Consider the following 26,767-nt stretch of genomic DNA (forward strand, 5'->3'; position numbering starts at 1 on the left):
TCAATCTGCACTCAAGGAAGTTGAAAACAATCTCAGGGGATATCATTTTTTACTCTAATTAGTGTCTCGGTAGGGGAGAAAATGTGCCACTTGGCGATATATACCCATGAGTGACTAAATAGGGACTAAAAAAAGTTTAAAATTCGATTATCAACGTATTAATAAAAATATTTTTTTTGCTCGATGTTTTTTACCTGTAAGGGGGAGTAAGGCTTATTTTCTCTTATTTCTCTTTCTAATTTATTTCTTTTTCAAATCGAGATTTATAGTCGAAGATTTTATTTGCAAAAGTTTTCCCTGAATGGGATTTGAACAGCCAACCTTACGATTATAAGGCGTATGCTATCCCTCTATGCTACGGGCGTTTCTTCATTACAGAAGGCTAAGTAAACATACATTGTCTTGTGTGGGGTTTTTTGAGTTAGCGCCCAAAACAACAACAAATAATCTATTTTTAAATTTGTAACATTAACAGTTGATTATGAGAAACTAATTAGCGAAACATGGATGATAGAATTCCTGAGGTTGGTATTCATTACAATTTATTTCAATATAATAATTATTTTTTATCATATCTACTCTTTACAGAGCCGGCTTGTAGAAGAAGCGACTAGGAAGAGAATACTTGAGGGAACAAAGAATTCCTCCTACCTGTACACATTGTCCTTTTAGTGATTTTAATTTGAAGCATTTCAAAAAAGATATTATTGACAGCAGTAAAGCAAAAGGCAATCACGGTTGATATAGGTTTTCTTTGTTGTGCCATGAAGATACTTTCCTATTGTAAAAATCTTTAGCTTTTAATAAAAATAAAATATTGCAATGCAAATATTTAATTTTTTATTGATTTATTCAGACTGTCATAAATCCAAATTTCAAAATCGTTTATTAAAAATTAAAAAATTCTTTTTAGGACCGATTTAAGCAAAAATTGTTAAGTTTCAGCTAAGTCATGATACACAATTTTCTTAACTAAACTAGGATTTTAATTTTTATACCCTCCACCATAAGATGGGGGGTATACTAATTTCGTCATTCTGTTTGTAACTACTCGAAATATTCGTCTGAGACCCCATAAAGTATATATATTCTTGATCGTCGTGACATTTTATGTCGATCTAGACATGTCCGTCCGTCTGTCCGTCCGTCCGTCCGTCCGTCCGTCTGTCTGTCGAAAGCACGCTAACTTCCGAAGGAGTAAAGCTAGCCGCTTGAAATTTTGCACAAATACTTCTTATTAGTGTAGGTCGGTTGGTATTGTAAATGGGCCATATCGGTCCATGTTTTGATATAGCTGCCATATAAACCGATCTTGGGTCTTGACTTCTTGAGCCTCTAGAGTGCGCAATTCTTATCCGATTGGAATGAAATTGTGCACGACGTGTTTTGTTATGATATCTAACAACTGTGTCAAGTATGGTTCAAATCGGTCTATAACCTGATATAGCTGCCATATAAACCGATCTTGGGTCTTGACTTCTTGAGCCTCTAGAGTGCGCAATTCTTATCCGATTGGAATGGAATTTCGCACGACGTGTTTTGTTATTATATCCAACAACTGTGCGAAGTATGGTTCAAATCGGTCTATAACCTGATATAGCTGCCATATAAACCGATCTTGGGTCTTGACTTCTTGAGCCTCTAGAGTGCGCAATTCTTATCCGATTGGAATGGAATTTCGCACGACGTGTTTTGTTATTATATCCAACAACTGTGCGAAGTATGGTTCAAATTGGCCCATAACCTGATATAGCTGCCATATAAACCGATCTTGGGTCTTGACTTCTTGAGCCTCTACAGTGCGCAATTCTTATCCGATTGGAATGGAATTTCGCACGACGTGTTTTGTTATGATACCCAACAACTGTGCCAAGTATGGTTCAAATCGGTCCATAACCTGATATAGCTGTCATATAAACCGATCTTGGGTCTTGACTTCTTGAGCCTCTAGAGGGCACAATTCTTATCCGATTTGAATGAATTTTTGCACGAAGTATTTCGTTATGATATTTAACAACTGTGCCAAGTATGGTTGAAATCGGTCCATAACCTGATATAGCTGTCATATAAACAGATCTGGGGATTTGACTTCTTGAGCTTCTGGAGGGCGCAATTCCTATCCGATTTGGCTAAAATTTGCATGACGTATTTTATTTTTACTTTCAACAACTGTGTCAAATAAGGTTCAAATCGGTTCATAACCTGATATAGCTGCCATATAAACCGATCTGGGATCTCTACTTCTTGACCCCTAGATTATTATCCGATATGCCTGAAATTTTGTACAACGGATCCTCTCATGACCATCAACAAACGTGTTTATTGTGGTCTGAATCGGTCTATAGCCCGATAAAGATCCCATATAAATCGTTCTCTCTATTTTACTTCGTGAGCCCCAATGGGCGCAATTTTTATACGAATTGGCTGAAATTTTACACAGGTCTCCAACATATAATTTAATTGTGGTCCGAACCGGACCATATCTTGATATCGTTTTAATAGCAGAGCAACTCTTTTCTTATATCCTTTTTTGCCTAAGAGGAGATGCCGGGAAAGGAACTCGACAAATGCGATCCATGGTGGAGGGTATATAAGATTCGGCCCGGCCGAACTTAGCACGCTTTTACTTGTTTTTTTTAGTTTATGCTAACAGAGATCCCTTGCGTCATATTTTACGTGAATGCAACAAGCTTTTCAACTTCATTGAACTTTCAGAAAGTCGTGAAACTATAACAAGAAAATTGATATTATACTTGACATGGCCAGTGTTGCCCCTCAAAAAACTTATTTCCTACCAAAACTCGGTCAAAACCTACCGAATGTTCTACAAGCCAGAAATGCGGGTGTTTCTATACCCGCTACCGGAGACTAGCCATTTTGCCATTGCATTTTAAATACATCAAATTATAAATTTTCAACGCTACAAACGATCTAGTACCGTCGTTATTCATAAAGGATCCAGCCATGTCCGTCCGTCTGTTTGTGGAAATCACTCTATAGGCTTACGTCTATTGATGGCCCGTATATTGATATTGAGCACCCTTTATACCCGTATTTTTGCCCCCATTTTTTGAACAACCCTGCCGAATTTGGATAAAGCTATATACTGACTTAAATGTTTGGACCCAGAAATGTGCTTTTACTACCAATTTGGATCGTTACAGTGAGTTCATGGACCCCTCAACATTCTTGTATGCGGTTGCCACATAGGCCTATTTTCCGATTGAAGGCTCAAAATCGCATTTCCTACCCAGAATTTACGATATTTGAAAGAAAACCCTTAACACTCGTACCAGTTACAGTCAATATCAGAATATGGACCGTACAATCGATTCGAAAAGAGATTTAATGCATGCTTCTGAATTTCATGTGTTTTGTTTTTTTGAAACTTTCCTATAGCTCTTAAAAAATCATCCTTTATTAAAGCGAAATAGTATTCTGTATATAAATGATGAAATTATTATAACTAAAGGCAAGTATTTCTGTTTGTAGATATGTACTTAGTTAATTCGGTCTCTTGGGATTTTTGTAATCTTTAGATTTAAGAAAAAATAAAATATATGTTGTAAGAACTTCGTTAAAAGAAGTATCTGTGAACAAGGAATGAATGTCAAAAGTCCAAAGTCTGGCTATATAGTTGTGAACGTGGCGATATTAACGTATGGACGCTACGAATATATCTAATTTTGAACCGAGTTTTAGACTCTTGTCTGATGTTTAGATGGGTTCTCGCCAGGATTCGAACTATGCGCTACGGTGGCCTCCGTATTTTTTCCGTGGAAAATTTTTATAAATTCTGTAGTCGCAAATAGAGCGATGAGTGTATATGGGAGTTATATATTAATCAGAGCCGATTACCATCTAATTTACCAGAAATATAAAAAGTCAAATGAGAGTGCTTTGTACCAAACTTTGTAAGGATTGGTAAGGAAGTGACCACATTATAGCAGTAATACTCAAATGTACTCAATGCTTCTCGGATAATAAGTGGCCGTATTATTGCAATTTCAAAATGTCTGTGCCAAATTTGAAGATGATCGGATGGAAATTGCGATCTGTACTTTTTACACAAATTAACATGAACAGACAGAAAGTGATTCTCTGAGTCCATTCGTATCTGTTCTATCTCTGATCCTTCTGGGTGCCACAAACAAATGTACAAAATGTAATAATACCCTGCAACTGAATTGGTGTAGGTCATTAAAAGGTCAAGTACACGCAAATAAATAATTCGTTTGGCATAAAGGAAATTTTCGCCAAGTAAACTTCTTATCTGATTACAATTTTGTTTACGATAAAAGTACTTGTTTTATGCCATACATTTTTGCAAGAATTTGTGACAAATATAAATTTTTTACCCTGACAATACCTTTCATTCTTGGCATATATACAATAGAACATGTTGGTTTTTCTTTATTTATAAATTAATTTAACGTGAAAAGGATGCCAAGTTTAGTTTAATGCTGTAACATAACTCAAACTCAATTGTTTACGAATTATAAGTATATCTCAGTTGGTAATTCAAACTCTTTCAGAGTATATTTGGATTTATTTCGATGTTATGATACACAATTATATTAAAAGCCTTCCATTTTCGCACAATTCATAATGGATTTCAATTATTATCTGCTGTACTCGTTATAATATAAATAACACAAAAAATGGTTTTTGTTGTTTTCGTACATTTAAATACCTACTTTCTGATGGATATTTCTTTATCGCGTAAATGTTACTAACAATCTCGTTAGCGTTAATGTTACCTAACAATGTATGGGCCTTCAAAATTCTTGTTGTGTTTTCTTGTACGTGGCAGTCTTTTGTGTTGTTCCAATGACTTCTGTCATAGGATATATTTCACTACATTTCACAGGATACATTTTTCACTTTCGAGTTTTCCATCCGCACTCGTTCGAGCTGCTCAGTATACTGATACGCTCAAACACTCGCCCTTTTCTCTAGGACTAGCATAAGAGAATTATTATTGGTCCATTACACGTAAAATCGCTTGCGACTATCGGAGCACTTTTGCAGTTAAAGAGTTTTTGGTTTTACAACAAAAGCAGACGCTGCTAAAGGGTTTACAATAAACAAAGTTAGCTACGTTCAATTATACTAGATTTATGGCTAACGTTCGATATGTTAAAGCGGTTTCAATAAAAGTAAAATATCGTGATAAAAGTATTTTCTTTGTTGCAAAAATTTCACAAACTTTTTATTTTCGTTTATACATACACAGAAAAAAATTAAAATCTTGATTTAATTAGGAAGTTTGTATACTCAATTAAATTTTTTGATGAAATCGGTCCTATAAAAAATTTGTATCATTAATAAACGTTTTCGCAATTTGCATTTATGACAAGCTGAATAATTCAATAAAACCGGTGATCTACTCAATAAGACAATTTATTGGAAAATTGTTTGTTGGAATTGCAAACTAAAATAATTTCATTGCAACTAAAAATGTTGTCTTTTTAATAAAAAAAAAACTATTTAGTATTACAAGCGGAGGAGGTCTTTAGATCCATCTTTTTGTTTATACATTGTTGTGTGGGCACTATGTATATAACGAAAAAACCCAAGTCAATTATTTAAACCTGGATTTCATTTTTGACTGCTTGACTGGGGCTTCAAACCAAAGCCATTAGAAGAGCAATATGCACAAGGTAGGTGGAATATTAGCGAAGGGGTTTGGCTGTACGCCGTTCACTTGGATATTTACTTTACGTCTCATAGAATTTTCATCGTCTTTGCCATCTCTGTAGTGTCCAAAGAAGAAATTATTTTTATATTGAAAATAATCGCAATGAATACGAACCTTAGAACTCGTATGTAAAACCTCAAAGTATTGATCCACATGAAGTGATGTTGTGTAGCTGCTGGTCAATATTAAGATGCCTAATTTATAAACGCATAATTAAATATATCAATACAATAGGGAAACGTTAATATACATAAATGCATACCTCGTTTAATTTGTACCACGTTCTCCATTTTCAGATGCTTTTGCCAAATTGATTTAAAACAAGTAAAAGCGTGCTAAGTTCGGCCGGGCCGAATCTTATATACCCTCCACCATGGATCGCATTTCTCGAGTTCTTTTCCCGTCATTTCTTCTTTGGCAAAAAAGGATATAAGAAAAGATTTGCTCTGCTATTAGAGCGATATCAAGATATGGTTCGGTTCGGACCACAATTAAATTATATGTTGTGTAAAATGTCAGCCAATTCGAATAAGAATTGCGCCCATTGGGGGCTCAAGAAGTAAAATAGAGAGATCGATTTATATGGGAGCTGTATCGGGCAATAGACCGATTCAGACCATAATAAACACGTTTGTTGATGGTCATGAGAGGATCCATCGTACTAAATTTCAGGCATATCGGATAATAATTGCGACCTCTAGGGGTCAAGAAGTTAAGATCCCAGATCGGTTTATATGGCAGCTATATCAGGTTATGGACCGATTTGAACGTTATTTGACACAGTTGTTGAAAGTAAGAATAAAATACGTAAATTTCAGCCAAATCGGATTGGAATTGGGCCCTCTAGAAGCTCAAGAAGTCAAATCCCCAGATCTGCTTATATGGCAGCTATATCAGGTTATGGACCAATTTGAACCATACTTGGCACAGTTGTTGGGTATCATAACAAAACACCTCGTGCAAAATTCCATTCCAATCGGATAAGAATTGCGCACTCTAGAGGCTCAAGAAGTCAAGACCCAAGATCGGTTTATATGGCAGCTATATCAGGTTATGGACCGATTTGAACCATACTTGGCACAGTTGTTGGATATAATAACAAAACACGTCGTGCAAAATTTCATTCCAATCGGATAAGAATTGCGCACTCTAGAGGCTCAAGAAATCAAGACCCAAGATCCGTTTATATGACAGCTATATCAAAACATGGACCGATATGGCCCGTTTGCAATACCAACCGACCTACCCTAATAAGAAATGTTTGTGCAAAATTTCAAGCGGCTAGCTTTACTCCTTCGGAAGTTAGCGTGCTTTCGACAGACAGACGGACGGACGGACGAACATGGCTAGATCGACATAAAATGTCGCGACGATCAAGAATATATGTACTTTATGGGGTCTCAGACGAATATTTCGAGTAGTTACAAACAGAATGACGAAATTAGTATACCCCCCATCTTATGGTGGAGGGTATAAAAACTAAAACCCTGTTTACACCGCTCATTAAATCCGGATGTAAGGCTCTCGTCAGCAAATTTTATAAAGGGAAGACAGATGATCGAGCCATTAAATCCGGATTTAAAGAGCAGTGTAAACGAGGTTAAGTAGTTGTCTTCTGCGGAATTACATTAGGAATGCAGAATATGAAATATGGTTGCGTGGGAGGGAAGCAAGAAATATATATATTTGGCCCATTTCCACTTCTATTCGCATTACATGTGTGTGAAAGAGTACACAATAGCATCATGGTTTTTGTAGAACTGATACTTACCGTCTATGTTATTAAATAACAATTTAAATTCGTGGAGTAAAAAGTTTGTTAAACAGTAGTCTTTTGACCAATTATATGTCAAGATTCCATGGCAAATGAAGTTTCAATGTAAACCATTATCAAAGCAATTAATAAACTTGTAATATATATATATATATATATATATATATATATATATATATATATATATATATATATATATATATATATATATATATATATATATAGATATATTTATATTTATACATTTCAAAATACTTACAACTCCTTCTCCAATTTGGTGCACTATACATGGAATTAGAGCTGTGGCTCCAATTTGAGTTGTTATAACCGTCGAATTCTCAGTACCAAAGTGTGTGGCCACGCTCGATGGAGTTGATGCGGAATTATTTTTCTCGAGACTTAAGTTAATGGGAATATGATTTTCACCAGCCTCATTGAGCATTTGATGTTTATTATCTTTCTCATTTGGCCTCCATAAAGTATTTTTCTGAAAAGTACTCGAATTCGAATAAACGGGTTGATTGTATTTGGTGTCAGAAACATCTCTTATTGCTTGTACACTTTCCGTTTGTTCAAAGTTAATAGGCTGACGCTTTTCTAGTCGGTTTAGAACAGATGTAGCCTTCTGCATTTTACTTGATATGGGTGCCTTCAAACGCTCATTTTCCGAACTTAAAAAAAGTTCTCTGTTTTTTAAAATAATGTCCCTCAGATCTTCAAAGTGTTCTTTGGCTACACGAGAGGAAAGTCCTTAAAAGAAAAGAAAGTAAAAAATGGGAAATGTTTAAATATAAAATTACAAATACAATTTCCAAATAGTTAAGAAACCAAAAGCTGTCAATGTGTAAATTGCATGTGGAAGGTTAGGTTAAATTGGCAGTCTGCCACGTTTTGGTCCATTGTGATACAACTGGGACAGAAGAAGGAAGAAGCCATCTAGATCCTACCGTTGAACCATCCAGATATCTTAAAACAATCCAACAACTTGCGAATGTTGACATCCGCTTAATCAGACAGAAATGAAAAACAAAAGTAAAATGCCTTCTGACTGTCAGTGCGGGACACACACACAGCAGATGTTCTATAGAACCTGTATTGACACATAATGACTGAGACATCTTCAAGTCTACACTTGACCAAATAATTTTTGAATGCCCACAAACCCACCTTTGTGACCATCTATCAGGACCTTCGAGCCTGGTCCTGGAAACTAAGCTTAAATGTCGCTAGAGGCATACGCACATTTTCCAGTTTCCCTGGAGGTAGTTTCTAGTCTCTCAAGTTCTTCGGGGATATCTTTGTGGCCCGACACCAAGAACAGGTGACTTTTCGACTGTTCAGATATCTCATCGAGACATCTGCGACAGACGAGGGCTGTTTTTGAAATTCAGAAATACGTTCTCCAGGGATTCAATGGCTGCCTGGGAAGATATTTATGACATTACATCTCAGCCATTCCACCACTTCTTTAATTCCAAGGATCTCCGCTTGATACACAATTCAGTGGTCGGGTAACCTTCTCGATATGATCAGTTCTGATTCTTCGGAGTACACCCAAAGCCCACCTACTCGTCTAGTTTAGAGCCATCCGTGATGAACTCTATTCGGGTATAACTTCTATTAACAGGGATATTGTTGTTCCAATTGTTGTTCAGGAATAGTGGTACAGTCCTTTTAATCGAATAGTAACTCAGACAATATGTAATCCACATTGCCTGGAACATCGCGCATTGTATCAAAGATAACACAGTGTCCGCAGCCGCCACAAGCCCAAAGAGAAAGCTCCTTTCGCCTCACACAGCAATTGTGAACATTCAATTATCCCATTACTAATTCTGGCTACATTAGTGGTGTATCCTGTCATATTAAACTCTTTAAAAGTGGTGTCGCTAGCGGCATTAAAAATGAGGCCCCTTATCATTGAGCTTAAACATTTATTGGACTTTACGCTTTGATATGAGAGAAGGTGATACTTCTCTGTTCCTTTTTGGATTGTTTATGGGAAATTTAGTTAGTTAGCATAATGTCTGGAGGCATTAGGTTTAGCATTACTTCAGCGCATCAGATGGCATCGTCCTCAGTGCGGCTGTGATGCACAAACAATCCATCTTTTGGATCCAGTTGAGTATTAAAGAGTTTGTGCACTTTTGAAGAGCCGTCCACTAGAACCTAACATTATATACCATTGCAGGTCTGACAACTGCTGTTTATACTCACTGCATGACATGCGGTTTAAACCCCCCAACTTTTCCCCCTTCCAAAATGTTGGACTTGAAGTTGAATTTCCATTTAGGTTAGGTTGAAAAGAGGGAGCGGATGTTAATCCGCCCAATGCCACCATGGAGTTACACACAAGTCAGTAATCGACTTGTTGTGAGTTCTAAATACTAAAAAGTAACCTAGAGAGAGGAAATCTAGGTCAGGAATTCAGTGCTTCATGCACAATGGCCAATTAATTTCCATACACGCCCCTAAGTTGGTTCATGTCTGGTATTGCGTCCCCAACTTAGTGACGGTGTCTGTTAGCCAAGAAAGCCGGGCAATGTCATCGGAAATGCTTCAACGTCTTGCCGATTTTACAGAAGTGAGCTCGTAGTTCTATGTGTTCATCTTTCTTGTGAACAGGAAGATTTCAGTCTTCTCTGGGCAAACATTAAGCCCGACAGGTTTAGCCCAGTTATATGCCATCTGCGATACCTTTTGGGCCCTTCTGCATAGTTGGTTTAAATCCTTACTCCTTAGAAGTACGTGTTCAAATCCATCCTCAGTCAGCATCCGTAAAAGGTTATTTATGATGGTCACTCATAGGAAAGGCGACTGTGTCCACCCGGCACTGGTCTAAGAATTGGGTCAGTGTGTCGGTCCGCACATTGTTAAAAGCGCTCTCGATGTCATGCATCGATGGATCCTTCTATTTTATGCACGAACTTGTGAATGGCAGTCTCCACCGTCCTTTCCTTGATGAAACATTCCATTAAGAAACTGGGGCAACCTTCTCACATATCAAAGAGAGCTAACTGATTCAAGCTAAGGGGCTTCCTTTTTATGCCGAGTCCAAACGGCTTTCCGCAGAGCGGCATCTCCTTGTGTAGAAGTTTTTACATTGCTGCCATATCAAATTGTACAGAACCTCATTAATATCTACAGCATTAGGAGGGCATAACCACCGCTGAAAATTTTTTATGATGTTCTCGCCAGGATTCGAACCAAGGCTTTCAGCGTCATAGGTGGACATGCTAACCACTGCGCTACAGTGGCCTCCAATTCACTGGATGTCCTTCTTTTTATCATGGCATCCTCAATGCGATCAATGGCTTACGGATTATATTCAATTCCTAGGCAGGCTATGAAAATAGTGTTCAGATGGGGCGCCAGATATTCGGTCTCTTTCTGTAGTACCGCCGTAAATATTCCATTGGGTCTGGGTGACTACAGTGGTTTAAAACACCTCAAGGCTTCGTATGTCATAATTTCGGTAATGATAAGATTTCGATCCACCTCATTACTCCAAGATTCCGGTGTTTTCGTGAGTCCCGTCGTTTACTGGGGAAAAAGTTCGCAGAAAAGTTTCCAGGAAACACGTTTTGCGGCTCTGATAGTTTTATTGTATTCCTTGAGCCGTGTGTAATAAACCAATAAAATGTTATTACAAAGTCTGTGGACCTCTGTCCTAATTGTGCGAATCTCCCCAATCATCCAGAGTTTTGCTTAGGATGATTTCATTTCTCGGAGAGGACAACTATCTTCAAAAGACCCCATTAGTGCACTCGTAATCATCTTGGCATTTTTTTCAATCTCTTCTATTCTTGGACAATGTAAATTATCTTGTTTTATTATCAAGTTTTCTTCTGAGAATTCTTTTGAATTGTGTCCAGATAGTTTTCAATTTATTACGGAAGCTTATTGGATTTGGAACTGGCCGTGCAATTCTAAACCTGATATCGCGTTGGTCAGATAAGGAGTGCTCCATGGAGAACCTCCAATCCTGAACCTCATATATAAGATTTACAAAACATATTGCCACATCTAAAACCTCCTTCTTTGTCCTTTTAGCAAAGGTAGCGGTGTTACCAGTATTAAGAGTAATTACATCGTTAATATTCAGGAATTCTGTCAGAGCTTGGCCCCGCTAATTAATGTTGGTACTACCCGACGAAATGTGGTGAGAGTTCGTATCGCACCCTATCTGTACGTCATTTCCTGTCTGTGTTGCCTTTCCCAGTCGTTGCAGCTCCGACGTGGGAGGCGGAGAGTCTTAAGTCAGAAAAAGTGATGCAAGGTATGCTCCACCATCTCACTTTGTCATCACTGTTGCATCCGACGTTGACAAATCCGGGGAAGATAACAATTTGAACGTTTATGACAAATAGGCCAGGTCCGGGTTATGCATAATTCCTGATTTAAGGCAACGTAAATCTTCGGATCCCTGTTCGAAAGTCCCTGCATTGGCTGATGTTCCAATATAAGGATCTTTGCCTAAAATTGCCTTCTAGATATTGAGTAAATGGTCTTCTTGGAAGTAAGTGATGACCTCACCCTGTTCCTTACGTCCCTGCACTGTCTGATGTTTAAATATTAAGATTTTTGCCTTTCCTAGTGTTCAAAATATTGAGTAGGTGATGGTCTCACCACTGGCCGCCCGATCGTAAGGCGGTATTGAGTCACCTGCCACTGCTTGGCCTGGGGGCCGCCCCATGAGTTGTTTGACGGTATCAATATATCCGACGAGTTTTTTGACGATATCAATACATTCCGGCGACGCAAAGCGCAGCCTTAAGATGTCCTTTCTATTCTCGCAGCTCATAATTTTTATGGGTGGACCCCCTTCAGAGTTCAACACATGTTCGATAACCTGTTCGTTAACCAGATCCTCCACTTGGTACGGATGATTTGGTGGAATCCTACAGGATACGTCGCTGATATCAATGACTGCATATGTCAGCTCATGTCTTTTGTACTTCCTTGCCACTCTGATGTAATAGGCGGCCTCTTACCTTTTTCAGCGACCATCTTTCCCTTCCGTGATGGCTATGGCGTCTTTTTGGAATTCACGCTTCCATGCTTGCTTTGCACAGAGTACTTAAAAGCGGGAAGCTCTTATTCTTTTTCAGCGTCTTTCGCGCTGAAAGCCTAGCCGAGATTGTCAATGCGATAAAGATTGTCAGTTCGATAAAAATGGTTACTCACAAGTCAATGCAAATAATATTGCGTATTTGCAAAATGAAATGAATGGTAAACAACGCAAAGACTGCCGAACCCCTATATACGCGCATTATGCCATAGTTTCCTTAAAGGGATAGGAAATAATGCATATTTAGAAATTGCAAACAACGCAACCTGCATGCCACTGAGAGCAGAATTCTGAATTCTAGATTATCTATATTCACAACCGTCCCCAACCAGTCTATGTGCGAATTTCAAATTCTTTATCTATATATAATTTATCTATGCAAACAGTATTTCAGCGCTTATTCTCGCATTCACTGTGTTATAAACAAATTTTCTCCTCGGGAGATCTGATTATCTCTCCAGCTTGGAATGTCGTTTCTATCTCTTCCAGGTTCCTGTACATACACCTGATTGCGCTGCCGTTGTATACTCCTTAGCAAAGCCCTCGCTCACTACTGCAGTCATCCCGCTGTCCTCATCACTCGATTCGGCTGCGATGATTATTTCATTGGCATTGTCGCTGTCTGAATCTGAATCGAAAACACCATCATAACTTTAAGGCTGGGGACGAACTGCGCATTGCTTTGGTTTATCCGTGTATGAGAAGGTAATCGATAGCTTTTGTAGCTTATTGATTCCAGAACACGTTATTCTTAGCACGAGAGATGTCATAGGAAAAAATACATTCTTTTAAAATGCTCGGTGGAACATTACATAATACGTTTAATGGAATACATTATTTAAAAATATATTTGGAATACAATATATTTTTAAATAATTTTTGTTTTGCGTAAAAGATAGTACCTACTCCGAGATACAGATATTTTTCTTTGAGGAGCGAAACGAAAACACGCTCTGCTCAGCGGTTACTTAATTTCAATTATTTTAAAAAGACTGTGATGGATAATGACGAAAAAATGGTGCCCTTCGATGTAATATCCCTATACCCGATCCCAGAGATTTGTCATAACGTACAAGTATATTAGAAGACAAGTACACTAAAAAAAGAATATGATACTATGTAATAAAAGTTGTGCCAAAAATTGGTATAAAAATTGTATTACGCTTTATGAAATTTTTCTCTTTTATAATGAAATTTTGCTTAACTACGATAATATATCATATTTTCAAAGAAATTGCAAATAGTTAATATACTTAAAATGGGTATGGCAATTTTACTAAAAAAATTTAAAAATTTTTAACTATCGTTCAAAAATACTTGCGGAAGAAAAAATCACTCCCTAAATTGTAATCTGTGACATAACAAAAAAGTTGTGTATGGAAAAAAATGTTTTGCAAATTTTTACTGAAGCTTATTACCATATATTTTGAGGACATGTCAGTATGGAGTCCACCACATTGTAAAAGTAAGTTTAGTATACAACTTTTGAGTTAGTGTGGAATGAAATATAGTATATATGATCCTAAAAATATGTAAATGCACTTTTAAGACATTTTTCTTAACTTCTAATAGAAGATGTACTTCTTTACAAAACAATCACCATGTTTCGTTATGTCTCTTCCATAAATTTTCATTAACGATCAGTAGATGTTCGTTTCGTTATTTGGCAAACAATTTCTATGTTTTTGGAAGGAATGAGGTTCGGAAGAGATGTTACAGAAAAAACAATAAATGACCCTTTTGTGAAAAGTGTGACTATATAACTCATTAAAGTTGTAGAGAAATAACAATAAATTTTGGTAGCAGTCTGCTTTGATTTTTAAAAGGTAAATAATTCGAAAAGAGATGTAATAAATTACTCACATGCTATAGCATTTAATTTTCACACAAATTTACAGATTGGACTGGACAAATATACATTTCTCATAACGCCTTTTATCAAAAAAAAAAAAATTCCAAGTATTTTCAAGATTTTTGGTACACAGAATCTAACTAAAAGCAGGAAGCTTCATTTCAGGTAACTGCTATTAAAATTACTTTTATTATCTTATTTATATTATCGACTCATAGTGAATATAAATTAAATAGAATAGAACAAATTAGCATTAGCTACAAGGCTAACAGGTAATAATTCCTTATTATTTTATAGTTACTTTAATAAGCTATTTTCTATTTTCATTTTAGATATTTTATTTGATAAATCGAAACTGCAGCTAATATTTTATGAACCCCAACAAGGTTTTTTGCAGCAGAGAAATTCCCAAAAACAGCAGATAATTATCCGCTTTGGTAAGTCATATTTAAATATTGTTATAAATTTTATTGTTTTATTTTAGACATTTTATTCGGCAAATTCTAGCTCCGGTAAATATAGGATGATTTTTTAAGAGATATAAGAAAGCTATTCAAAACAATACATAAAATTCGGAAAAATGCATGACATCTTTGTGCCAATCGATAGTATGGTCAATAAAATATAATGTTTGAGGATTCAAATGGTCCATCCGCTTAGCGGACGTTTTGTACGCGAAAAATAGTTCGGAATCTCTCTATTGTGAACTATGCACTTTTTTAATGGTCGCGAATCCCCCTTACCCTAATTTTCAGAAACGCCTGATTTCGGAGATGGGTAGTGCGATTTAAGCGAAATTTTGTGTGCTCTCATAGAGAACTCTACAAATAAAAATTTGGTATCCAAATTTCGGATGGGGTACCCAAAAATTTGTAAATTTTTCCCCAAAAGGGACAAATTTACGACCATAGCATTATGGGGCTCAAATGAAAGGTCTTTGGGAGTAACGCACGAATATGATAACAATATTCGGGCAAAGTGTCTATGGGGCCACCCCACCCCCACAACACCACCCAAATAGGAAGTATTTGGTGACTATTGCAATATGAGGCTCAAATAAGAGGGTTTTTAGAATAGAACACGAATCCGATATATATTTTCATGAACAACTCACTGAGTGGCCGCCCTTCCCACAAAACACCCTCCAAGCTGGTCATGTTTGCCGTCTATGGAAATATGGGGCTCAAATGAAAGGTATTTGGGAGTAGACCAAGTATCTGATATCAACATTAGGGACCAACTGTCTCGGGGACGTCCCACCACCATAACAAACCCCAAATAGGACGTATTTGCTTACCAAGACAATGTGGGTCTTGAAGAGAGTGGAACGAAATATTTATTGTTTTTAGGGCAAATAACCCAAAACGGACATATTTGCTGACTTTTGCAATAAGGAGTTTAAATGAGATCAGAAAATGAATTTGATATCCAATTTTGAGGCCAATCGCAATATCGAGTTCGAATAAATGATATATAGATATATGAGAATATAGCACGTTGCTGATATATTTTCCGGGCTTAGTGTTTGGGGGACCATCCCACTCCCCTAAACACCCCTAAATCGGGCATATTTACTGACCATGCCAATGTGGGGGTAGAGCAAGAATTGATACCCACTTTCAGCACCAATTATCTGGGGTCTACCCCTTTCCCAAAATACCCCACAAACAGCAAATTTTTACTAACCATCGCAATATGACTCGCAAATAAAGGTTTTTGGGAGTAGAATACGAAATTGGTATCAAAATGTAGGACCATGTATTTAGGGCCATGCCAATATGTGGCTCAAAGAAAGGAATTTGAGATTAGAAAACGAAATCGATAACCTATTTTGGGGCCATGTGTTTAGGGGACGCCTCATCGTGTAAATAAATGGTATCTGAAAAAAGAGCACGATGCTGATATTTTTTCAGGGTTTAGTGTCTGGGAGAGCTCCTCACCCCCAAAAATACCCCTAAATCAGATATCATGAGAATATCGGGTTGAAATAAAGTATTTTAAGAATGGAGTACATCTTACATCCAAACTTAAATTCGTAGACCAATAAAGATCATATGGGATTCAGATAATGACACTTATGTTGTTAAACTGTTAGTCAAGCGATATACTATTTTCGTAGCATTGTATTTCACTAAAAGCTCTTTAATTGTCGAAAATAAATATTTGAAGGAAATCTGTGTTCCATATAAAGTAAAAGAAGGCGCAGCGGAGCGGGGCCGGGACAGCTAGTTATCTATAAAAACTCGATCATTATCTATAAAAACTCGTTGTAGGTCATTATTTTTGGAAGAACAATTGTAGTCACTCAAGGATAACTACGATAGTCGTATCCATTAGGAGGTTGATGATCAGCGTCTGTTTCCAGTGGAGCGGCAGATCTAGAGCCCAGGAGTAGGCTTAGAATGGATTCCAACGACAAAACAGCTGCGAACGGGGTATCAGGCCGTAGCATGTTGTCTGCTACTGAAACCTCGGCAGGTGGATCGGCAGCTACAGGCTCCACTGTCCGACAGACGACTGGTCAACAGAGGCTTTGACGAAGACACCTGGGACCGAATTACCGCATATGTGAACGCGTAAAATAGTTCGAAATCTCTCTATTGTGTACTATGTACGTTTTTAATGGTCGGGGATTTTTAAAATTTATCAATGCGAATGTTTAAATCGATCACTATCTATAAAATTTTTGACTTAAAAATTTATATGCAAGTGGTATAACTTCCGTAAGGTAAGGTTTAAGTGGCCGTCTGTCATCAGACTCACTTAGACGTTTTCGTCCATTGTGATACCACAGTAAGAGAAGAAGGAAGATTTCTTCTAATTCCTACTGTTGAAACATCCAGTTCGTTTTAAAAAGCCCAATAACTTGCGAATGTTCACATCCGCTAAATCAGACAGGTTCTCAAAGAAATGAGAACCTAAAGTGAAACTCCTTCTGACTGCTAGTGCGGGACACACACACAGAAGGTGTTCTATAGTCACTTCTACTTGGATGTCCTTAAAGCTTCTGCAAAAACCCTTGCTGGCAACCTTCAGTCTGTCAGCATGTTTTCCGATTAGACAGCGACCTGTCATGACGGACACAATGACAGAGACGTCTGTTCTAGCCCACAGATTCCAATACCCCTGGAATGCGTAGGGTAGTTCCTAGTCTCGCAAGCTCGTCCGCTTTACAATTCCCTGGGATATCTCTGTGGCCCGGCACCAGAACAGAGCAGTTGAGAAATCTGCGACAGCCGGGGGCGGTTTTTGTGTTCAGAAAAACGTTCCCAGGGATAAAATGGCTGCCTGACTGTCTGAGAAGATATTTATGCCAATCGTCGTAATTACATTATATCTTAGCAATTCTACGACTTCTTTAATTACAAGGATCTCTGCTTGATACACACTGTAGTGGTCGGGCATCCCCTTCGATTTGACCAGTTCTAGATCTTTAGAGTACACCCCAAAGCCCAACTGGTCGTTTAGTTTGAAATCATCCATTTATCGAGATATCGTCGTTCCAATCGGTTCTATCAGGAAAAGTGGTACAGTACTTTTTATCAAAAAGAGGCTCACGTAGGGAGTAATCCACACTGCCTGGAACATCGGATATTGCATTAAGCATAACACAGTGTCCGTAGCCGCCACATGACCAATGAGAAAGCTCCCTTAACCTCACAGCAGTGGTCGCTGCAATGTGTCTAGCCACAATGTCCATTGGCATAAGATGTAGCATTAAATTCAGTGCATCAGATGGTGAGTCCTCAGTGCGGCTGTAATTCACAAACAAGATGTCTTGACAGAGACAATAATATTATTATCTGCCAGAGACAATAATATATTGTTAATGGCTATATTCCAAAGTAGAGGAGAGAGTACACCTCCTTGATCAGTTCTTCTGCTGACCCATCTTTTTAGATCGACAGTTCCCAATCCTACCGTGATGCATCTTCTAGTAAGTAAGTCATTAATTATTATTTTTAGTGTTGATGAAACTTCAATTCCTTTATGATTTACGTCGGTTTTATATTATTGAAAGCACCTTCAATTTAAAGAAATGCTACCATTGTATATTCCTTGGCAGCGAGAGAACCCTCTATGTAGCCGATTAGGTCGTGAAAGGCTGTGTCAGTGGGTTTGTGTAGAACATGTGCCGAAATTTATCCTAATTCGCCTTTCCTCTGTTTAGCCGAGGCACCAATTCTGCAGTATTTTCTCTAAGGCTGAAACTAATATAACGATGATCGGAGAAGCTGTGGTCATCCAACACATCCCTGTCGCATATTCTTCCACTTATATCTTCCGATACAAAAGGTTATATCTAGTACCTCCTGCCTGTTCCTGGTAATAAAGTTCTGTTTATCCCCTTTATTACAAATCGCCAGATTGCAACTTATAATATACTCGATAAGCATCGCACCCCTTCCGAACTTCACCATATCTCGTGATGTGCAATAACACTACTTCCTACAATGAGGCTCTTCTTCCCCAGAGAAGCGGCTTCAACCAGCGACTTAAGGTTTGAGGGCGGCATCACTGAATCGTGTGCCACATATAGGGAAGACAGCCAGTAATAAGGCTTTCAATATTGTCAACTACTAAATCTTCAGTGCTAAGCGACGGAATAAGAAGAATATTTAGATTACTCTTTGCGAAAATGCAGGCTCTTAGTCTCCCATTCCCAGTAGCCTTGAGTAGTTTAAATCCCGGAATTCTTAGGCCACGAACCATTCATTCATCTACCAATGGTCCCTGGATAAGAACCACGTCAAATTAGCCTGCCATCGGGAGGACCTTTAGTGAAGCCGAAGTGGCCTTACAATGGTGGAGATTTATCTGTAGAAACCGGACGATAATCAGGATTCAGAACTTCCACCACTGTTGTGTTAGGAGTTCATCCTCACAAGATTCGCTAGATCTTGTTGTGATGAGCTTTCGTACGCATCTAGGGGCAGGTGAGAAAGCTGAGGAACCACTCTTTCCTCAGGACACTGGACACCTGCGGTGTGGACGATTCCTGCTTAAACGCTTCACTAACTGCTGCTATTAAAGTGCTTTTTTGAGTTCCGTCCATCCCTGCTAGCGCACACCTTGAGCCCGGTTCAAACGGATGACCCACCCACACAGGGCTTATCAGGTCCGGCTTCGATGCCATCCCCTCCTGTCTAGATTGTGACAAGTGGATTTTCACCAGAATTTAGCGATGTGGTCGATAGTTCCTCAGGCAATTGTTGAGCAACAACTGATGAGTCGTCTTCTGATTCCCCAACCCCACCGATTCTATAAACCTTAAGTGTCAACTTGTTGAATCCGTAGGATACAAACCCATCAGACTTGTTGAGGTCTGCGAGACAACCTGAGTTAGGAACGAATACTGCATGTCTTCGGTCACCATAAGCCTCATCCAATCTAAAAAACTGTCAGTCGGTGGTTGAAAGATTGGGATTACATTCCCTTAGTCTTCCAAGTATCGATTCACGATCTGAGGGAATCCTTGGTATCCAAACCTGCGCCAATGGTCGAGAAGAATTATGTTCCTTCTTGACTAAATATAGTGCTGCACCTGGCAAAATCTCACCAATCTTTTTAGCGAACAATGATACATTTCAATTGAGCGTTGATCCCCGAAGGAAGTTAGTTTGTATCGGACCAAATATCAGCCTGCATCGTCACAAACTGTTGGAGACCCAGGAAATTTCGCAAGGACATCGGAGTATACTGATGACAGTCCATTGACTATCCCACTCCTATTATTCCAAGGTATGCTGCCCTGTTCTTCTCCCTTGTCTTCAACTGCTGTCACCAAACTGTCCCTAGCGACATTGACAAAGGTTCTTGGATCCATCATACTATTGTCCACCCTAGTTCTTTTAGGCATGGGATGCACACCAGGTGACCGCAGCCTTTTGGCTGACTGCGGTGCAGTTTCCTAATCTTGACGTGTGGTCTTTGGGGTAGCCTATGCAGAGAATCCCCGGGCCCAATTTAGGGAGTCTCTATCCCTATTAGTGAGAGTTTTAGGATCATTCGCACCAAGCCTTTCAATAAACCTGAGAGCGATGCGTCTTATATTATTTCAACCTCTTAAAGAGCGTGTTGGTTTTCCGGGGAAGGCCGATGGGCTAGGTCGAGGTTTCAGTAGCGGACGACATGCTCCAACTTGATACCACCATCGTAGCTGATGCGTCTTTGGAGTCCTTTCTAAGCCTACCCCCGGGCTCTAGATCTGCCGCGCCACTGAAAACAGACGCAGATCATCAACCGCCTTCGGGATACCTCAATCGCAACTATCCTTGAGTGACTTAAATTTTCTTCCCAAAATAATGACCTATTACGAGTTACAGAAAAATTCTTGCGGAGTGAAATAACAAAACGTCCGCTCCACTCAACGGTTCAAACAAGAATCCGTTAAATACGAGTTGAAATTTCATTCGACACGAAAGCGCACTTGATCACATATGCGGTAATTCGGCCCCTGGTTTGAGTCTAAAGGACAAGGCCGAACCTATTCTTTCTTCGCATGCCTATAATTTGCCTAGGTCATCGACCTTCCCCGGCAAACCAACACGCTCTTTAAGAGGTTGGAACAATAGAAGCGTATCGCTCTCAGGTTTATGGAGAGGCTTGGTGCGAATGATCCTAGGACTCTCACTAATTGGGAAAGAGAATCCCTAAATTGGGCTTGGGGATTCGCTGCACCGCAAAGAGTACAAGTCTAGGTTCGGAAATTGCACCGCAGTGAGCCAATGAACTACTCTCCCATGCCTAAAAGAACTAGGGCAAAAATAGTATGATGGGTCCAAGAAACCTTTGTTAATGTCGCTAGGCACAGTTTGGTATGGCAGTTGGCAGTCTTGCCAGGTGCAGCACTAGATTTAATCAAGAAGGAAGATATTTCTTCTCGACCAATGTCGCATGCTTGGATACCAAGGATTCCCTCAGATCCTGAATCGATACTTGTAAGACCAAGGGGATGTAATCCCATTCTTTCAACCACCGACTGGAAGTTTGGTAGATTGGATGAGGCTGATGGTGACCGAAGACATGCAGTTTTGATACTCCGGCTGTCTCGTAGACCTCAACATGTCTAAGGTAGTTGTATCCAACGGATTGAATAAGTTGAAACAGGAGGTCTATAGAAGCGGTGGTGTTGGGGAATCAGGTGACGACTCAGCAGTTGTTTGCTGAACACTTGCCTGAGGAACTATCGACCACATCGCTAATGTTTGGAGGATTGCAGGAGACTGAAAATCTCTCTGCCACAATCTAGACGGGATGGTATCGAAAGGGACGGAACTCAAAAAGTACTTCAATAGCAGCAGTTAGTGAAGCATTTAAAAGGAATCGTTTACACCGCAAGTATCCAATGTCTTGAGGAAGAGTACGTGGAATGGGAGACATATATCCCGTATTCTTGCAAAGAGTAGTAAAAATATTTTACTTCATCCATCGCTTACCATTGAAGATTTAGTAGTAGTCAGCCTTGAAATAAATATGTACTATTACTGGCTGGCTTCCCTATATATGGCACACGACTCAGAGATGCCGCCTTCAAACCTTAAGTTGCTGGTTGAAGCCGCTTCTCTGGGGAAGAAGAGCCTCATTGTAGAAAGTGATGCTAATGCACATCACTAGATATGGAGAAGTTCGAATGTCAACGAAAGGGGTGAGTTGCTTATCGAATATATTATAAGCTGCAATCTCGCGAGTTGTAATAATGGGATAAACCGACCTTTAATATCAGGAACAGGCAGAAGGTACTAGATAAAACCTTTTGTATCGGAAGATATAAGCGCAAGAATATGCGACTGGGAAGTGTTGTTTGACCACAGCTCCTCTGATCATCGTTATATTAGTTTTAACCTTGGAGAAAATACTGCAGAAGCGGTCCCTCGGCTAAACTGAAGAAAAATGTATTGATATAAATTTCGGTACAAAGTTTGCACATATATCCCTTCTAGACCAGAAAAGGAATTGCGAACTACGGAGGATATAGACATAATGGTCAAGTGGAACACGAAGGTCCTGAATCGCATGTGTCAGCATGTCCTAGTGCCAATCCAAGGGGCAAACAGCGTCCGTCATGTTGGACCCCAGAGCTGGTTGGTCAAAGCACTGCAGAATCCTCTTCAATAGAGCGAAAGCCACAAGAGCACCACACCATTGGGATATCTATAAGGCAGAGCTAAGAAAATATAAGGGCGAGCTTAGAAAGGCTCAGAACAAATCCTAGCTGGAATTCTGCAGTTTCGTAGAGGATACGTCTGAGGCCTCTATGCTAAGTCAAATTCTATCTTCGGGACCTATTACGGTGCAGCAAATTCAGAAGTCGACGAATGTATGGACAATGTCTAGTAAGGAAACACTAGATTTTCTAGTTGATACACATTTCCCGGGAAATTCTCCAACGGACAAAGTGGCGCCAGAAGAGATTGTCACTGGTATGCATTCGTCGGAGGTTACTAAGGAAATTGTGTCTGAGCCGACAATCCTTTGGGCGATAAGAAGTTTCGCCAGGCCATCATCACGCCAGGTGATGATGTATCACCGGTTGAATTACAAGCTGTGTCTGTTAGACTGGTTCCTTGGCTAAGGAAGATATACATGCCTGTATCATCATGACATATATACCTGTGGGATTGAGGGACTCGAAGGTTATTTTCATTCCGAAAGCAGGAAAATCTTACCACACGAAGATGAAACATATCTTATGGCAAAGATCCCTGGAAATCGCTTGAGACGGCAGCATCATGCATATAGTAAAGGCAAATCCACTGAAATAGTCCTTCACGACCTAATCGGCTACATAGAGTGTTCTCCTGCTGTCAAGGAATATACAATGGTAGCATTTCTTTAAATAATGTAAAACCGACGTCAATCATGTAAGAGTTGGAGTTTCTAAGCATCAACTCTACCGAAAGAAAGTTTATTAATAACTTACTTACTAAATTGGAACTACGATATCCCTGGTAACAGAAGATGTATAGACTTTTAAACGTATGGTTCCAAACTAAACGACCGGGTGGGCTATGGGGTGTACTCTAAAGATCTAGAACTGGTCATATCGAAAAGTTTACCCGACCACTGCAGTGTTTTTCAAGCAGATATCCTTGCAATTAAGGAAGTCGTGGAATTGCTAAGATATAATGTCATTACAACGATTGGCAGAAATATTTTTATTTTCTCAGATAGACAGGCAGCAATTAAATCCTTGGAGAACGTATTTCTGAACACAAAAGCCACCCTCTTCTGTCGCAAATCTCTCAACGAGATGGCTGAACAGTTCAAAATTCACTTGGTCTGAGTGCCAGGCCACAAAGATATCCCAGGGAATTGTAAAGCTGATGAGCTTGCGAGACTAGGAACTACCCTACACATTGCAGGGATACTGGAATCTGTGGGTATGCTTCTAGCGACATGTAAGTTACGTTTTCAGGACCAGGCCCGAATGATAGATGGCCGCAAAGACGGGGCTGTGGGCATTCCAAAACTATGTGGCCTAATCTAGACTTGAAGAGGTCTACTGCTTTGCTGTCATTGGCTAGAACAGACGTTTCAGTCATTGTGTCCGTCATGATCGGAAAACATGCTGACAGACTGAAGGTTGCCAGTAACGACTTTTGCAGAAGCTTCTGTGTGTGTGTCCCGCACTAGCAGTCGGAATGGTTCAACGGCAGGAACTAGAAGGAAGAATATTTCTTCTTCTTTTACTGTGGTATCACAATGGACGAAAACGTCTAAGTGAGTCTGATGGCAGACTGCCACTTAACCCTAACCAAACCTAAGAGATATACTTCAGGAAGCTGATAAATGGTCACAAAGCGGGGGCTTTTTGCTAATGGACGTAAAGATAGCGCACTGTTAATACACAGAAACCATCACCCCGGTACCGCTCTCGCATTTCTTCGTGGTGGTGCTCATTTACGGGGTCTTGCAGCTTCCATATTTCCATCTACTCCCCCATCCATCCTTTCCACGTGTGGTTATGGGTTCGACTATAATGATTGTAAGTTATTGACTTTCTCCTCCAAAATAGCTTGTATAAATGCTCAGTGTGTCGACCATTACAATTACATTTGCTAACCTCTTTTTGAAAAATAATTTCGAAAGATGTCTGGTGTGATATCTGATAACTTTCTCTAATGCCTGACCAGTTTCTGCAAAGAAAAAGCGTTCGTTCAACAGTGTCCTCGCTTTCGTAGCATGTTTCGCATATTGGGGTTTCTCTTATATGAAATGTGCTCAAATAGCTCCCAAAATTGCCATGACAACTAAAAACTTGGATTAAGTTAGTGTTTAATTTCCCTTAATTTCTATTAAACCATGAAATAATTTTCTACGTCCACCTATCCTCTGCACAGTCAATCCATATGTTCTGCCTTTGTTGTAGGAGATTTCTTCTTCCTTGATCTTCAATATTGCTTATTTCTCTTTTAGAGTACCCATTTGGTAGTTTTCCGCTGTTCATATATGTATTTTCGTTCATCCAGATTTAGATTGATTGGGGCTATTCATGCAAGCACAGATAGTGCCGCTGTAGATACTGTTTTACATGCACATATTACTCTTATTGTACATTATCTGTGTATTCTTTTCAGAAGACCGCAAAGTTTCTTGCTTTTTGTTATTGTATCGCTAATAATAGCTGTGAATTTCCGTGTTGTCTGACCCTGAATGTTTAGCATGATTCTCGCCAGTTTTTGTGCGGTACCTAGCGATTTGTCGGTAACCGATTTGACATGCGGCTCAAATGACGATTTGCTATCAATGATTACTCCCAGGTATTTAAGGCTCCTCCTTGTTTTTATCTCATGCCCATCAACAGATAGTCTTGGGTATACATATTTTCTCCTTCTCGTCACAAGCGTTGCTTCTGCCTTAGTAGCAGCCAGCGCCAGTTTCCTTGAACCAAGCCATCTTGAGATCCTTGCCAAGCTATCATTTGCGAAAATGACAATTAGTTGTGTGGAAGGTGGGTCGACGACGAGGGCTACGTCGTCTGCATATCCGACTTGTTGGGTGCCATGTGGCAAATTCATGTTCAGTGGGTCGTCGTACATCAGGTTCCATAGGATGGACACTTGTGGGACGCCTGACGTGATTCTGTTTTCGAGATAGCTTTCAACATTTTGATCAGGTATCCTGATATGTTTCGTCGCCTTATGACTTGCCCTATTTCATTCCTGTCAGCATAGTTGAATGCATTTTTGAAATTCAGTGTAATAATTGCACAGAAATGCTTTGCCTCCGTAGCGTGTTTTGCCGCATCCACGACTTCCCGTATAGCGTCAATCGTTGATTATCCTTTGATGAATCCAAACTGCATCCTCGAAAAAGCCATAAACTATGCAAAAACCAAAACTATGTAGCCTAATCTAGACATTAAGGGGTCAACCGCTTTGCTGCTACTGACAAGAACAGACGTCTCAGTCTTTGCGCACGTCATGACAGGTCACTGTCTAATCGGACTTTTGCTGTGAGGACAACGAAAAAGAAAAGGCTATAGAACGCCTTCTGTGTGTGTTCCGCATTGGCAGTCAGAAGAAGTTCCACTTTAGGTTATCATTTCTTTGAGAAACTGTCATATTTAGCTGATGTCAACATTCACAAGTTGTTGGTTGGTCATTTTAAATCGATCTGAATGGTTTAACGGTAGGAACTAGAAGGCATCTTCCTTCTTCTGTTCTTGTTGTATCACAATGGACAAAAACGTCTAAGTGAGTCTAATGGCAGACTGCCACTTAAATCTTACCTAACCTTTCAACATTTCGGCAGGTAAAACTGCAAATTTTGCCCATGAACATTCTACTAAGGAACAGAGGCAAACTTCACACATATCAATGAGTGCAGTCCGATTCAAGTTTAAGCTCAATGATTAGGGGCCTCCTTTTTATAGCCGAGTCCGAACGGCGACCCGCAGTGCGACACCTTTTTGGAGAGAAGTTTTACATGGCATAGTACCTGACAAATGTTGCCAGCATTAGGAGGGGAAAACCGCCGCTGAAATTTTTTTTCTGATGGTCCTGCCAGGATTCGAACCCAGGCGTTCAGCATCATTGGCGGACTTGTTAACCTCCACGCTACGGTGGCCTCTATACATTTCGGCTGGTATCTTACGAATAAATGCTTCAATGTTGTCTTCCAATGCGTGAATTGAAGCGGGTTTGTCAATATAGACATACGCTTTAACATAGCACCACTAAAAATAGTCTAAAGGCATTAAATCGCACGATCTAGGCGGCCAAACGTGAATAATATGTTCACCGAACTCGCCTCTTAATAAGTCCATTGTTACGCGTGCAGTGTGGCATGTGGCACCGTCTTGTTGAAACCACATGTCATGCAAGTCAAGTTCCTGCTGTTGCAAAACAAAGTTGAATATAATCT

The 26,767-nt window shown here is 39.4% G+C and overlaps 1 protein-coding gene across 2 annotated transcripts in view; it reads right to left on the reverse strand.

Moving 5' to 3' along the window:
* The window catches only part of LOC106083357 (uncharacterized), a 303,300-nt gene that overhangs the window by 181,669 nt on the left and 94,864 nt on the right, over window positions 1–26,767 (reverse strand). For both annotated transcript variants that reach the window (XM_059370091.1, XM_059370090.1), the window contains exon 3: window positions 7,735–8,225. In XM_059370091.1, coding sequence (XP_059226074.1) covers window positions 7,735–8,225 — 491 coding nt within the window. The remainder of the gene's footprint in view (window positions 1–7,734; window positions 8,226–26,767) is intronic.

The sequence above is a fragment of the Stomoxys calcitrans genome, chromosome 5 (assembly GCF_963082655.1).
Source record: "Stomoxys calcitrans chromosome 5, idStoCalc2.1, whole genome shotgun sequence".
Lineage (NCBI taxonomy): Eukaryota > Metazoa > Arthropoda > Insecta > Diptera > Muscidae > Stomoxys > Stomoxys calcitrans.